The 15,319-nt window shown below is 34.7% G+C and overlaps 2 protein-coding genes across 3 annotated transcripts; one reads left to right on the top strand and one right to left on the bottom strand.

The window, feature by feature from the left end:
• The first annotated feature begins 2,488 nt into the window (after positions 1–2,488).
• LOC123866330 lies at positions 2,489–4,590 on the top strand. 2 transcript variants are annotated; one of them, XR_006796168.1, is made up of 8 exons: positions 2,489–2,762; positions 3,454–3,520; positions 3,803–3,875; positions 3,951–3,977; positions 4,077–4,112; positions 4,211–4,231; positions 4,386–4,442; positions 4,532–4,590. XR_006796168.1 is itself a non-coding variant. In XM_045907827.1 (8 exons), the coding sequence occupies exons 1-8, from the start codon at positions 2,736–2,738 to the stop codon at positions 4,555–4,557; spliced, it is 330 nt and encodes a 109-aa protein (XP_045763783.1). In that variant the 5' UTR covers positions 2,495–2,735; the 3' UTR covers positions 4,558–4,590. The 2 variants fall into 2 exon arrangements, 1 of the variants encoding a protein (XP_045763783.1); XM_045907827.1 differs by having other exon boundaries at positions 2,495–2,762; positions 3,803–3,871.
• A 7,945-nt stretch (positions 4,591–12,535) lies between these two features.
• On the bottom strand, positions 12,536–14,494 carry LOC123867199. Its single transcript, XM_045909125.1, has 5 exons — positions 14,350–14,494; positions 14,069–14,267; positions 13,612–13,716; positions 13,087–13,152; positions 12,536–12,580 (listed from the first exon to the last, which is right to left on the bottom strand). The coding sequence occupies exons 1-5, from the start codon at positions 14,352–14,354 to the stop codon at positions 12,536–12,538; spliced, it is 420 nt and encodes a 139-aa protein (XP_045765081.1). The 5' UTR covers positions 14,355–14,494.
• Between the last annotated feature and the right edge of the window lie 825 nt (positions 14,495–15,319).

The following is a 15,319-nucleotide window of genomic DNA, read 5'->3' as shown; positions in this document are numbered from 1 at the left end:
GCCAATTCATACCAAGCACGTACACGTGACCACGCGCGTAGTGACACGCGTGAATCCATAGAACGTAATTGCACGCATTACGTCTACATGAACGTTCACGTCACGTCTCATACAGTTCCATACATTACATACAACGTTATGGTACGCGCTACGTCTACGCTTATGCGACGCATACGCGGCCTGTGTGGCGTACTTTTGACATGACAGTTGACACAATATAGTTAAAATGGCTAGCGGGAACTTAAAATTTATGCATTATAGCAAGGCATTATAGCTACATATTTTAAGCATACAACATCATATCAATGAAAGAATATATTGAAAAAACCATGTAGCTAAAAATGGTGGGTTATGTTTCTCATTAATACAAGAACGGTGAGGTAAGTCTAAACTCCAAACTATGAGAGTGAAATTTTTTCGAGCTGTAAGATTGTGGTATTAATGCATTGACTGACCGATTTTTAAAAACCTTAATCCACGCCGACGAAGTCGCGAGCATCAGCTAGCTTATAATATAATAGCCCAGTCATATTTTGAGACAACATTTAGAACGACAAAACAAAGGTATATATTTATACCAATTTACAGCTTATTATCTTTCATTCCGAGGTGAAACCCCTAATATTATGACTGGGCTATAAGGAAGATTCAAAAAATTGTGACAAACAGGTCACAATTCAGAACAGAAATATGGGAACAGTTCGAACATTATAGCCAGATAATAGCTGAAAAGGAAAACAGCCAGACTGTTAAAGTAAGTAGGCAACCCGATACGCCAACTTCCTTCGATTTAACAACACGGAAGCGATTTGTAGAGTGCAAAGACCCGTAATCGATCCCACTGTTTTCACTGGCATAGTGGTATGGATTTCATTGTTTAACTACTAGACTACAAATCTCTTTTAACTTTTATAGCGTTGGAGAGATTTTTTGTTCAGTGAAACCTAAAATATGACTACGAAATAAAACAGTACAGGCGATGAATACTAACTTTACGTTTACAATGTTTACTCATTGATCATATTTTCATGATTTCGAAATTTGTATAAGCAAAATAATAAAATACTATTGTTTTTTACGTATAGGATTGTCCTCGTCTCGCTCGTTTGACTTTGCTCAGCCCTGCATACAGTGACGTGCAGCTCATAAAGGTATAGAAGTACTGCCTACCCTAGTTTTAATAAATTAACACTTATGATCTGCCAGAAAATAAGTTCATACCTTATAGATTATACCCTGATGCACGCCACTGCCTACATACTAGTATTATCCATACACACAAATCATGCGTGGATAGGCCGGTGCTTCGGTAGTAGTAATAGGTAAATAAATCAGTTCGCTTGTTTGAGTTATTGAGGGTGTGGTATAGGTATGAACACCCAACACAATAAATTCTATGTTTCAGTTAACTTCCTGTAAACGTTTTAGCTCAACGTTTCTGATACGAACCACTAAAGTGCGGAACGCTTCCGGCGTTCGTGTTTCCTGCAACATTTATCTTGAGCACCTTTTCAGGCGAGAGTGAATAGGAACCAGACAAGCTCCGCATAGAACTCATCATCTGAGTATCTGTCTGTGGCATCGTAGCTCCTAAACTAATGAACCGATTTTAATTTAGTTTTTTTGTTTGAAAGGTAGCTTGATCGAGAGTGTTCTTAGCTATAATCCAAGAAAATCGATTCAACCGTTTGAAAGTTATCAGCTCTTTTCTAGTTACTGTAACTTTCACTTGTCGGGGGTGTTATAAATTTTTAATTTACACTTGTTAGTCAGTAAAATAAAAAATGCCATCTTATATAAAAATACTTTATATTAAAAAAAAATACCTCATTCCTAGATTGTTACAGTAATTTTATACTGCCACAGCGATATTTATATTCCAATGGTTCCATATCTGTCTCTTCTAATACGATCTGCAAAGTGGAATACATGATGAAAATATTTTATTTAAGAAAAGTATAACCCTATTGCGCTTTCCATCTTTATAAAACTGTAGTTTGGTTCTCATTTGAATATTAACCAATCAAAATTCTAATAAACAATCCATATCTGTGGTTTTCCAGATTTTTGTAAAAATGTGTGGTTTTAAAATTTTAAAGTAACACGGGCTCAAAAAAGCGCTGGTGAACGCACTCGGCTTACTTACGTAATTCTTAGAAATACGAATAAATGCTATCACGGATAATAGCAGAATGTCCACGTTGCAAAATGAAGATATCCCCACAACGTCTCGATATTCGAACCCCATAACAACTAAATAGACTTGAAGGCTAAATGCCCTAGAAGCAAAACTCTGAATCTTAAAATATCGTAATTCAAAATACTGAAAATAACCCAAACATAGGTACAAAATCTGATAAATCAACTTGTGTAGCCAAAATTGAAGTACTGGCCATAAAATATACCGTAAAAATAATGTTTTCAATCGTAATGTTTCCTCAACATTACATAAATTGTTGCCGAGAAAATAGGTAAAAGAAATTTATTGAATTTTTTCAAATTGATTTTGTTTTACTTTCGATTGGACGTTTTCTATTATTTACTTCCATTCAACGAAAAGCATAGTCGATTTCGTACTATATAACTGTTACTAAAATTAAATACCAAGTAATAAGACAGCTCAACGCTTTCAAGAATTCAATTGGCTGGGTGCGATGAAAAATGTAGTTGTAAGGAATCGTGGTTAATTGGCAGAACTGGATAGATATCGAGTGGTTTTAGCTATTTATAAGAAAATGTTATTCACGTATTATCTCTTTGCGGTGAGTATTAAGTTTTATTTAAACTTATGTTAAATAGTTCAAAGCCGAAATGCCGGTATGTCGCGCTTGGTTTCTAAACCGAACCTCAGGAACGCCCAGGGCGCTTATTTCAAAGCCAAAACTTCGGGTTTTACCTAACGAGTTTTCAGGCCAATCAAAAAGTACCTAAATTACATACTTTGGACTAGGAACTTAGATTTCTAGATTGACTTGGAACATCGTTAGACAGGACCCAACATTTTGGCTTCGGACTAAGCGCTCTGGACATTCCTGAGTAATGTCTAGGGCCATTTAGTTAGCCAAATATGTTTTTTTAAACATTCATCTAGATTATGTATGAATAACATGTTATATAACATTTTCTGTAATATAGCACATCTATATTATTAAACATTGTTATAGTTATACATAATATTACAGTGTTTGGAAACACCCTAGAGTATGTATTTTAGTTTGATGGCTTGTGAGGATGATTTCATGTTTGTGAAAATGCATAGTATGAGATGGTAAATTATCATCTCCTAATTATAATTAACGTTAATACTATGGGGTGTCCTTCTGGAATATAAAAAAATACTTGGATACATGGCCACGACCGAAACCTCCAACTTGCTGCCAGATTTATACTAACAATGCGCCCGATGGGTCTTGAAAATTCCAAAAAATAAATTATATTGGTTCTTCCTTCTAGGTTTTTATTACACAGGAATTTACGCTCTCATCTTCTAGTTCAAGTGAAGATGTCTCAATTTCGAAAGGTAAATCAATAATTATATAAATATCATTTGATGAAGAGTTTAAGATTGAGATTCATAAAAGTAAGTAATTTAACTTGGTGTGGTGGCGCTCTTTAGGGAAGGCCTATGTCCAGCAGTGGACGTCCACAGGCTGATGATGATGATGAAGTAATTTTAATTAGGTCAGATTTTCATTTCAAGTTTCATATAAATTTATACTAATTTTTATCCTTTTCTTATATTTAGAGTAATTTTTTTCTCTTGAGAAACCCGCAAAGGTTTAGATTAAAATTTTTATTACAGATTTAAAATTGGATACCTTATTCAAACTTCCTTTAACTGACACCTCAGATTCAACAGAGACGAAAAAAAGTAAGTACAAAAATAAATGCTTTGTAGATCCTTTATAGATCACTAGATTTATTATTAGAACAGTATTTTTTAATTTCAGCTTTAAAGGAATATTATCGGTGGTTAAGTATGTGACGAATAATTCTTTTCAATATCTACCTACTTGCTTAACAAACACATATTTATACACAGAACTATTTTCATTAACGTTTTGTATTATTTTTAGCGAAAAAGGAACAAAAGTACTACATTGATAAATATCGTAAGTTATATGTTATTATGATTGAGTTTGAGATTGAGTTATGTGTTATTATTTAAAAAAGGTATTGCTTAAATAATCACCCATCTTTTATTTCAAAGGAAAAGAAATGAGTCAAGAAGGTAAGATAATTACATGCATTTTTAGAGTTTAAATATTAGTATTGTCTGGAATTTTCATAGTGTACATACCTAATTTTTTAATATAAAAAGTCTATAAAAAAAATCAATAATCACTTATGTAAGAGCAAGCCGCTTGAGTTACTTTTTATTTCAGAAAAAGATCAAGTGAAATTCTACGAAAATTTACTTCAACACATCAAGGGATTAAGTAGTAAGTTCTTATCTTGTTCGATTTGTAGCAGTGAACGAAAGTCTACAATTTCTATCTTCAAAACTAATATTTCACTTGGTTATTTTCAGAAAAAATGTCTGTACGCAAAATATGATTAAGCTAATAAATAAATTGCATCTGAATTGAAAAATGTGATATTCTTCTGCGTTCATGTTGACATTTATAATCTTTATTTAACTATTATTTTATACTTTGCTTGTGTAAAGTCTATGTATGTATTTCGTAACTTAATATTTTAGTCTTGACCTTTATTTGTATTTAATTTAATTTAAGAGGGCTCTCTCCGTCACTCGTTTCATACGATCGCAGTTCCAATTTCATTTGAATATTAAGCAACCAAAGTCCATGAAATTTTGCAGGCATATTCTAGAAATTAATATCCCACCAAAAACATTTCATGTAAAAAGGTAGCCAAGACTCACAAGTTCATAATGTTTTCACTGTTAAAAAGTTATGAGATCTCTAGTAGAGCCAAGCCCCTAGCTGAGCTTAGATTTGTGCTGGCCATGGGACCTATCCCAAGTCCAAAGTAATATAGCTCTTAAATGTTCTTGACTGTATCAAATTTATAACAATAAATAACAAATCACTCTACTTACAAGCTCTGATTCTACAAACCCTACATCTTGGTAAAAAAAGGACGGCTTGGCCGTTTAATGTTCGTAAAACTATTACATGACATAACATATTTTAAGGCCTTAAGGAATAGTTTGTTCGACAATTACTAATTTGTATTGTACTTCGTGATGGTCGCAGAAGCAATTCCGGGCTTAGATGTCATTTCAGATAAAAAATCCACGAACTGTAAACGGCCAAGCCGTACTTTTTTTACCAAGATATAGGGTTTGTAGAATCAGAGCTTGTAAGTAGAGTGATTTGTTATTTATTGTTATAAATTTGATACAGTCAAGAACATTTAAGAGCTATATTACTTTGGACTTGGGATAGGTCCCATGGCCAGCACAAATCTAAGCTCAGCTAGGGGCTTGGCTCTACTAGAGATCTCATAACTTTTTAACAGTGAAAACATTATGAACTTGTGAGTTTTGGCTACCTTTTTACATGAAATGTTTTTGGTGGGATTTCAGTTCTTTTTGGCAGGTGCCCTAGATTTTTTTGGATCTATTTTTTGTAGGTACATCATTTTCATGGCCCACTCTCTATCGTTACCTCTTTTTTTAAAAGCTTTTATTCAACTTGCAATGTACTCGTATGTAAATATGTTTGTTCGGGTGGAATCTTGCAACTCAATTTTGAAGCAGATATACCAAATTTCAGTCTTTTAGGACTTCAGGAAACACAGATACTTGGTACGTTTGATAAATCTGCCACGGACATCTTATCCTGAAAACTTTAGAATTCGAGCAACAGATTTTACAGATATGCATCTCATATACGAGGGGATGAAGGGGGACCCGATTTCTTAATTTATCTATTGTTCATAATTGTTGAAATTCCTACTTAATGCCAAATTTCAGTCTTCTAGAACTTCAGAAAGTACCCTAGAATTTGTGACTAGAGGTTTTGAATGTCGATAAATCTTAAACTATAAAAGCTAGACAATTGATACTCAGTGCGTTTAATGAATCTGCCAAAGACATCTTATCCTGAAAATATCAGCATTCTAGCGATATAATTTATAGATTTGCTTTTCTCATAAGAGGCGTAGAGGGGGGGAATTTCCAAAGTCTTAATTTTCCTGTAGTTTGTATGCAATTTCTAGTCTACATACCAAATTTCAGTCTTCTAGGACTTCGGGAAGTGCCCTAGAATTACAGACTAGAAGTTTGACTGTCAATAAATCTGAAACTATAAAAGCTAGACAATTGATACTCAGTGCGTTTAATAAGTCTGCCAACGACATCTTATCCTGAAAATATCAGCATTCTAGCGATAGAATTTACAAATTTGCTTTTCTCATAAGAGGCGTAGAGGGGGGGAAATTCCAAAGTCTTAATTTTCCTGTAGGTTGTAAGCAATTTATAGTCTACATACCAAATTTCAGTCTTCTAGGACTTTGGGAAGTGCCCTAGAATTACAGACTAGAAGTTTGACTGTCAATAAATCTGAAACTATAAAAGCTAGACAATTGATACTCAGTGCGTTTAATAAGTCTACCAAGGACATCTTATCCTGAAAATATCAGCATTCTAGCGACAGAATTTATAGATTTGCTTTTCTCATAAGAGGCGTAGAGGGGGGGGAATTTCCAAAGTCTTAATTTTCCTGTAGTTTGTATGCAATTTCTAGTCTACATACCAAATTTCAGTCTTCTAGGACTTCGGGAAGTGCCCTAGAATTACAGACTAGAAGTTTGACTGTCAATAAATCTGAAACTATAAAAGCTAGACAATTGATACTCAGTGCGTTTAATAAGTCTGCCAACGACATCTTATCATGAAAATATCAACATTCTAGCAACAGAATTTACAGATTTGCTTTTCTCATAAGAGGCGTAGAGGGGGGAAATTCCAATTTCTCAATTTTCCTGTAGTTTGTATGCAATTTCTAGTCTACATACCAAATTTCAGCCTTCTAGGACTTCGGGAAGTACCCTAGAATTACAGACTTTGAATAGTGATGATCATCAGTGAGGGACGAAAACGGCGTATTTTAGGTATCAATAAATCTGTAACCATAAAAGCTAGATATTTGATACTTGGTATATTTGGTAAATTTGCTGAGGACACCTTATACTGAAAATTTCAGCTTTCTAGCGTCATCCAGACCGAAGTAATGACGGGTCGAAAATACGGCGAAACACTTCGAGAAAAAGGTACGTAGCGCCCCGGCCGCCGTTTGGCTCGTCTTGGCGGGGGCACTGCCGTGCCCCCTGATCTATGTCTGTGGTTTTCCAGATTTCTGTTAAAATATTCGGTTTCAAAGTTACGCGGTCTTAAAAATTTTCATTCAAATCTTTGAGCCCCTGTGATTTTAAAACTACATATTTTTAGAAAAATCTAAAACACCACAGACACAGATATTAGTTTCTAGAATATGTCTGCAAGATTTCATGGACTTTGGTTGCTTAATATTCAAATGAAATTGGAACTACGATTGTATGAAACGAGTGAAGGAGAGAGCCCTGTTAAGGTTATATTCAAACACCCGTGGTAAAATGTATAAGGCTCATCAGACGTTATTTCAACATATTGTACCTACATTTTATTGAATAAATCACTCATTCATTTATTCATTCAATTATTACTGTAATTTTAGTACGAGTTACGTACGGGAATATATAAAATGGTGCTTGCAATAAAAGTTAAATGTTTAGCTTCCGATTTACGTCACCGAGAACACGATTTCACGTTGTAAATAAATTATGATGCTTGCCGAGGAAGCTCCAATTTATAAGCTTGGTCATTAGTGGAGCCCGTAGTGTACGTTTTCAAGTTATCTAACTCGACATTTTTTATTTTTTCTTTGATAATATTTATTATATAAAAAGAAATAAATATGTTACGTTTATACAAGTGTAAATTAAAAATTTATAACACCCCCGACGTTCCAAAGTATTTGAGTTTTCCAAAACATCATTTTCAAATAAATAATTATGTATTTAGGCAACGTCCATCTTGACAGCTTGACATTTGTCTATTGACATAATATTATGAACCTAACGGTTATCTAACCTTCTTTTCTACAAGAAAACTAGAAAAGAGCTGATAACTCTTAAACGGCTGAACCAATTTTTTTAGATAATAGCTAAGAACACTCTCGATCAAGCCACCTTTCAAACAAAAAAAACTAAATTAAAATCGGTTCATTCGTTTAGGCGCTACGATGCCACAGACAGATACACAGATACACAGATACACAGATACACAGATACACAGATACACAGATACACAGACACACAGATACACACGTCAAACTTATAACACCCCTCTTTTTGGGTCGGGGGTTAAAAAGGCGTCAAGTGCAGACTGCCAACTAAAACACATGCCACATATCAGCATTAGCAACAAAATACGCCTCACACACACTACCCTCAATACAGTAAAAGTAATGAAAGCTGAAAGGATAAAAAAGAAAGAAAACCGTTTCATTTCATCTCGTAGTCAAAGCGAAAATGCACTTTACAAACATTTCTCTATAGAAGTAATTAAAAACCGACCAAGTGCGAGTCAGATTCGCGCACTGAGGGTTCCGTATTCGGGTTTTTTTTCCAACGTTTTGCACGATAAATCAAAAACTATTATGCATAAAAATAAATAAAAATCTGTTTTAGTATGTACAGGTAAAGCCCTTTCATTTTAGGATACCCCACTTGGTACAGTTATCTTCCTTTGAAAATTGAAATACACTTTAATTTTTTATTAATGATGTAACCACAAATTCGCGGTTTTCAGATTTATTCCTGTACTTGTGCTATAAGATCTCCCTACCTGCAAAATTTCACGATTCTAGAGCAACGGGAAGTACCTTATAGGTTTCTTGACAGACAGATAGACAGACAGACAGACAAAGTGATCCTATAAGGGTTCCGTTTTTCCTTTTGAGGTACGGAACCCTAAAAATGGAAATAAACAGGACTCTGAATATCCTTAAGATGAAAATGCAATGTGGGAATCGTCGTCCGGCCCTTGCTTTAAAAGTCTAGAATGCTTTGCCGTTTAATTATTATTATTAGGTATACTTTCACGTCACCCGTGCTCGAATACCTAATGTTTGACAGACATCGATTCAGGATCAAAATGAGAGCTCACTCACTCTGTCGGCACCAGAGTCTTATTAGTGGGAAGTACCGAGTTCCAATTGAGCCAATTTGGGAACGTATGGTTCTTACTCTAGTGTATTTACTCATATAAAACGGTCAAAACATGACTTTTCTTTGCCATTTGGAAGTACCAGTGTCCCTGTCCACCTTCGATCTTCTTCTCCAAAACAAAGCAAACGAGTCATAATTCGACAGTCCTGCCATCAGAGAGTTCCATGGTTTCAATGTCCACCTCTTACCTCCATCATGACAGACAATGGAACCACAATAATTTATTGTCATCCAAACTATAGATACGTGTATAAGTGTTTGATTTCAACTCAATTCAACGAGGAGAACCAGGTAGCCGAAAAATTAGTTTCTAATTTCATCGAAATGATCACATACGGACAAAGCAACCTGATAAAAAGCTTTTAAAATTAGAGTTTAGGAATATCAAGCATCTTATAAATCAATGCTTTTTATAGATGTTTTATGTATGAAATAAAAATGATGAGCCGAAATATCATAAGAAAAACATATTTGGCAAGAAGGATCGATTGATCCCAAAACATCTCAGCTTTTGACCTTTGCCATTTTTTGATATGAATTCTAGGAATCCAAGGATGTTTCAATATTTTAATGTTATATTTTGTGTGTTTGTAAAAAAAAATTATATTTTAGTTTTTTTTTTGAACCTTTGCCTAAGGAGTTGATCGCTTTGATGGTGTTAATGCCTTCAGAACGACCAAGCCCTTTAATATTAATTAACATTTTAAGTTACTAAGTAAAATCATATGCATTTTTTAGTGATTCTCTCTCAAATTTTTTTGATATCATTGTTTGATGTTTATTTAGTGTGTAATGATCGGGCTGGCATATCCTATCACCTATAGAAGCCCCTTAAAAATATCACAAAAAAAAATATGCACCTCTTGTATTTTAAAGCCGCCTCTCTTTAAAGCTACAATTATCATAAAGCTCTCTTTTGTATCACAGAGTAAAAATAAACATAAGGAGCTCAACTTAATAAATCACTAAGTATTAGTATTAAAATGCAAAACTATGTTTGTTTGTTGATTCGGTCTTTAATAACGCCGCTACGAAGCAACGGTGCTTTTTGCGATCTGGAAAGTAAAATATGCTACTTTTATTCCAGTATCCTCACTTTTATTCTCCGAACCAGTTCATCACTTTCAACACGCATCTTACTTGATCGGGAACTGACGAAAACATGAAAACACAAAAATATATTATTCTGAATAGAACCCGAGTTACAAATAACATTCGAATCCGAAGCTGTAGGGCTATTCTGTAAAGCCATTTTCGTAATTCGACAAGTGAATTCGCGATGAGTTTGATAATTTGCATTCTGTAAAACTCGATAGTACAGGTGGCGCCGCATTGACGAATGCGGCGGTGAGATAAACTACTTCGTTAGAATAAATGAGGAGTAATTTGACATAAGTGGTATTCTGTAACGCCATTCCTTGCTTCAATCGAGCTTCGATTGTCGAATTACGTCATCTCGAAGCTCGTATCCACTTGTCAAACATAAAGTTATGCGAGAGCTATCGAATTAGGAGTGAGTTGTTGCTTTTGATGATTTTATATTAATTGCCCGCGAATTCGTCCGCATGGATTTAGGTTTTTAAGGATCCCGTGGGAACTGTTTAATTTTCCGGGACAAAATTTGCCTGTCAATTAAGTAGATAGACGCAAGCTACCTCGATACTAATATTAAACTAGAGAATGCCCGCGACTTCGTCCGCATGGATTTAGGTTTTTAAGGATCCCGTGGGAACTGTTTAATTTCCCGGGACAAAAAGTTGCCTAGTCAATTAAGTAGATAGGCGCAAGCTACCTCGATACTAAATTTCATACAAATCGGTTAAGTGGATGGTTTGTTAGGAATCCCGTGGGAACTCTTTGATTTTCCGGGATAAAAAGTAGCCTATGTCCGTCCCAGGGATATAAGTTAACTCTGTACCGGAATTTCGTCAGAATCGGTTAAACTGTTGGGCCGTGAAAAGGTGGCAGACAGACAGACGGACAGACAGACACACTTTCGCATTTATAATATTAATATGGATATTTAAGCTTTGATTTAAGTGATACGAAGTTATTTAATGTAAAGTAATTACTTTCTTAATTGAATTTGGTTTGGTATAGAATTATTAGCATGGCTCGTTTATTTGTTACTAGGGGATGCCCGCGACTTCGCCCGCGTGGATGTCGATTTTTTTAAATCCCGTAGGAACTCTTTGATTTTCCGGGATAAAAAGTAGCCTATGTCCCTCCCCGGGATGTATCCCAACTCTGTACCAAATTTCATTAAAATCGGTTCAGCGGTTGGGCCGTGAAAACGTAGCAGACAGACAGACAGACAGACACACTTTCGCATTTATAATATTAGTATAGTATGGATTAAAAGGGAGATTCAGGTGCTTATTAGTGCATAGAGTGCTGCATTACCACCCTGACATGGTCGCAAAAATTGTGATTGCATGTTGTGTGCTTCATATTATTTGCAACCGTGCAGGGCTGCCTGCTCCAACAATAGTCAGCCATGAGCAGCAACTAGCAAGTTGAGGCACAGTTCCGCTCTGCAGCACGAGGACGCGCTTCTGCCAGTGGCGCTGTGTCTAGAGAAACGGCCATGGGATTGTCAAGTAGACAAGGACTAATTAACGCCTTATGGCGTGCACGTAACATAGTTTAATTGATAGATTTGTTTATTAAATATCATTTTTGGTTTAAAAATATTTATTTTCTCAATAATTTATTTTACTTTATACTATAAAAAATATACTTATAGAATTACTTAACTGAGATTGTACATAAATTAAATTTTTAGTACCTACTTAGAAGTATGCATGCAATAAATAATTCTAATTTTTCCTGTATTCTTATACCTACACTATAATATTATCTAAATAATTACATATTTACAATTTTACCTAATTTAATTTAAGATAATAGAGCCACGGCTGTATGCTGTAGCCTAAGAGATACTAGTTGTCTTACATGAAATAAATAACATTTGATTTGATTTAAAAGTGAAAAGGGATGATAGATTTAAAACAATATTGTTTATGTATATGAAAAAGAACAATGATCCAAAAAACGATCCAATAAAGCTACTACTATTAATTATTTTTTCAAAGCTTCCGCCAGTAGCTTTAACCCATCCCCGATCGCCTGCAATGCCAACGAATTGCGGCGGTCCACCTTAATCCGCTGTTCTTCTACTGCCAAATCGCTCTGTCCTAGCCGTATCCCTTTCATACGTATGGTTGACAATCCTTTCAAACAGCAACGAATTGGGGCGGCCCACCTCAACCCGCTGTTCTCTCAATCTCTCTGTCATTCAGGGGTGTGCAGAAGGAGTTACAGGCAGAGTGCCTTGAACAACCTGAAATATTTTTTTAGATATAATATATGTATTATATAAGTTTCTAGCTGATGCTCGCTACTTTGTACGGGCAGATTTATAAGATAATAATGTTTCCTCAAATTAAAATTTTCAAAATATATTCAATGTACAGAAATTATCCAGTTACAGTTTTATTATAAGTATGGATAGGCATCTTGTATTGAAACAATCTCATACAAGTGTAAATTAAAAATTTATAACACCCTCGACAAGTGAAGGTTACAGTAATAATTAGAAAAAAGCTGATAACTTTCAAACGGCTGAACCGATTTTCTTGGATTATAGCTAAGAACACTCTTGTCTCGATCAAGCCACCTTTCAAACAAAAAAAACTAAATTAAAATCAGTTCATTAGTTTAGGAGCTACGATGCCACAGACAGATACACAGATACACAGATACACACGTCAAACTTATAACACCCCTCTTTTTTGTCGGGGGTTAAAAATTAGATATTAACACAAATCAATAGCAAATTAGCCTTACTACTAGGGTCAAAAAAATGACTGAATCTGACAGTGTGCTTGGAGTGCTTCTGTAAATGTGATGGTCCTAAAACAAATTCAAATAATGTGAATAACAAATAAAATGTAAATAAATGCATATTATAGTATTTGCCTTTTTTATTTGTCACTGACAGATGTTAAATACAACATTGTGGCTATTCTGTTGTACGTAGACGTTTTATATTAACAAATTGAAATTTAATGCTATCCTTTACCACAGAGAGCATTATGAGAGAGATAGCAATATAGGTAGTATACAGGTAGGTAGATAGGTCTAAACCTGTAATTTTAGAGATTGTGTACTTACAACAGAATTAGTCACACTATATACTTTTTGTTTAGTATCACCCAATTGAGGTAAAGCTTTAGATCAAATGCTAGTGCTAATAACCTGGACCAACAGCTTAATGTAACTGAATCAGAGCACATTAAGCACAACCAAGTTTTTTAAACAAATTCCGATACTTTTAGGTACATGTTAACAGGTACAAGTACATTGACTTACTTCTGTTTGCGGCAGAGCATCAATTTCCAGCAATTGGGATCCCAACAATGAGATGCTTTGATCTCCAGGAGCTTGCTTCACTGCTTGGCTTGTGCTTGCAGTTGTCTGAAGTTGTTATAGTTGTCCAATAATTAAAGTATATTATACAGTTTAAAGCTCACCACATTAGAATCACCTACGTGATAAAATGGAACATACTTCAAATGGGTTACTTTGTAAATGTCTATCACCAGTAGCGAAGCTTTCTCCGCCCATGAGAGTTAAGATTTTTTCTTCCAACTCATTTAGCTCCACCACCTCTGCCCCACCACCACTTATTTCTAGCACGATAACGAAGAGCGCTCTTCTTATCTGCCCAATACTAAAACAATTTTAATAAGCATATTAGTAGGTAGGTATGCACTTAAAACTAATTAATTATGAGTTGCTACGTAGGTAAATAAATAAAATGAACAACCTTGATCCACTGTTTTGATGTTTTCACACATCCTCCCAGGCTGTTAAGTTGGAGTGCCAGTGCCTCCCAAGATCTTCTGGTTGCGTTCCTTGCACTAGGCACTTTAGAGAAACCCTTTGCAAGGCTTGGGTTTCTCTGAAGGTACTCCAAAAGAGACTCAATTTGAGCCCGAGAAGGATGTGATGCTCTTTCACTGGTGCTGTATTACGAAAGGTATTCTTGTTAGACACTCATGTTAAATTTCAATATAATTTGTAACTAAACAGCATTACAATACTTACTTCATTTTTTATAAACTATATACTCAAAAAATTGCTCAAAACTTAGAGTACACAAATCACAATTTGAATTCGATCACTAATGTCACTTGGATTGTAAACAAACTTTTAACTTTTTAATTCGCAGCCGTTTTGCGGCAAAGGTCTATCGTCGTATATGTATTTTCGGTATTTTATACATTAAAAAATGAAATTTATTTTTTTATGTGTACATTTCTTAGTAACAAAACAATAAATCGTAGGTTTTATCAGAAATGTGTACGTATTTTTCAAACAGAAGGATTTAACTATTTTACCGATTTCTCTAATCATAGAGAACACATCCCTAGTCGTTCGAGTTCGCATTCCAAACTCACTTCACTTCGCATGTGTGTAGCAGATGTTTACAGAATACCAATCTGAGGTGAAGTGAGATTGCTTTCGAAGTGAGCTATCTCACTTGAGTGAGCTTCGATATCGAGATGGTATTTTAGTGAATAGCCTTGCAGCACTTACTAGTAGTTTTCAATGGTTTGAATTTGATAATACAACTTTGGGTTTGCTTCTATTTAGATTTATTTTGAAGATTGCTCTTTAGCAATGGAAGTTGTCATTGATATACCTACCTATCTTTTGTAAAAGTTTGCGTTTTGAAAATTACTTCATTGCTGAGTTTCTTGGCGGGTTTTATGACTCCGTTCCGATCACTTCTAATAGAGAAAATCCGCTTTTCGAAAAATAGAGATAGATTTGACATAGAAGCCACAAGTTAGCATACCTATATGAAATGAAGATAAACGTATGCTAAGTATTGGTGCAGTCTATGGAAGAGGTGAAAAAATATGGTATTAAAGGTGGTTTATCTTCAAATATAATATGGTGGTATGGTTATACGGACTTAAGCGTCATAAAATTAAAATAGGTCGCTATATTTTAGTTTAAATTAAAAATAAGTAATTAAGATCTAACAAATTATAATCGAGAAAATTTCCCA

The sequence above is a fragment of the Maniola jurtina genome, chromosome 1, assembly GCF_905333055.1.
Source record: "Maniola jurtina chromosome 1, ilManJurt1.1, whole genome shotgun sequence".
Lineage (NCBI taxonomy): Eukaryota > Metazoa > Arthropoda > Insecta > Lepidoptera > Nymphalidae > Maniola > Maniola jurtina.
The sequence above is the reverse complement of the archived record's forward strand: the minus strand, read 5'-3'. Positions and strand labels throughout refer to the sequence as shown.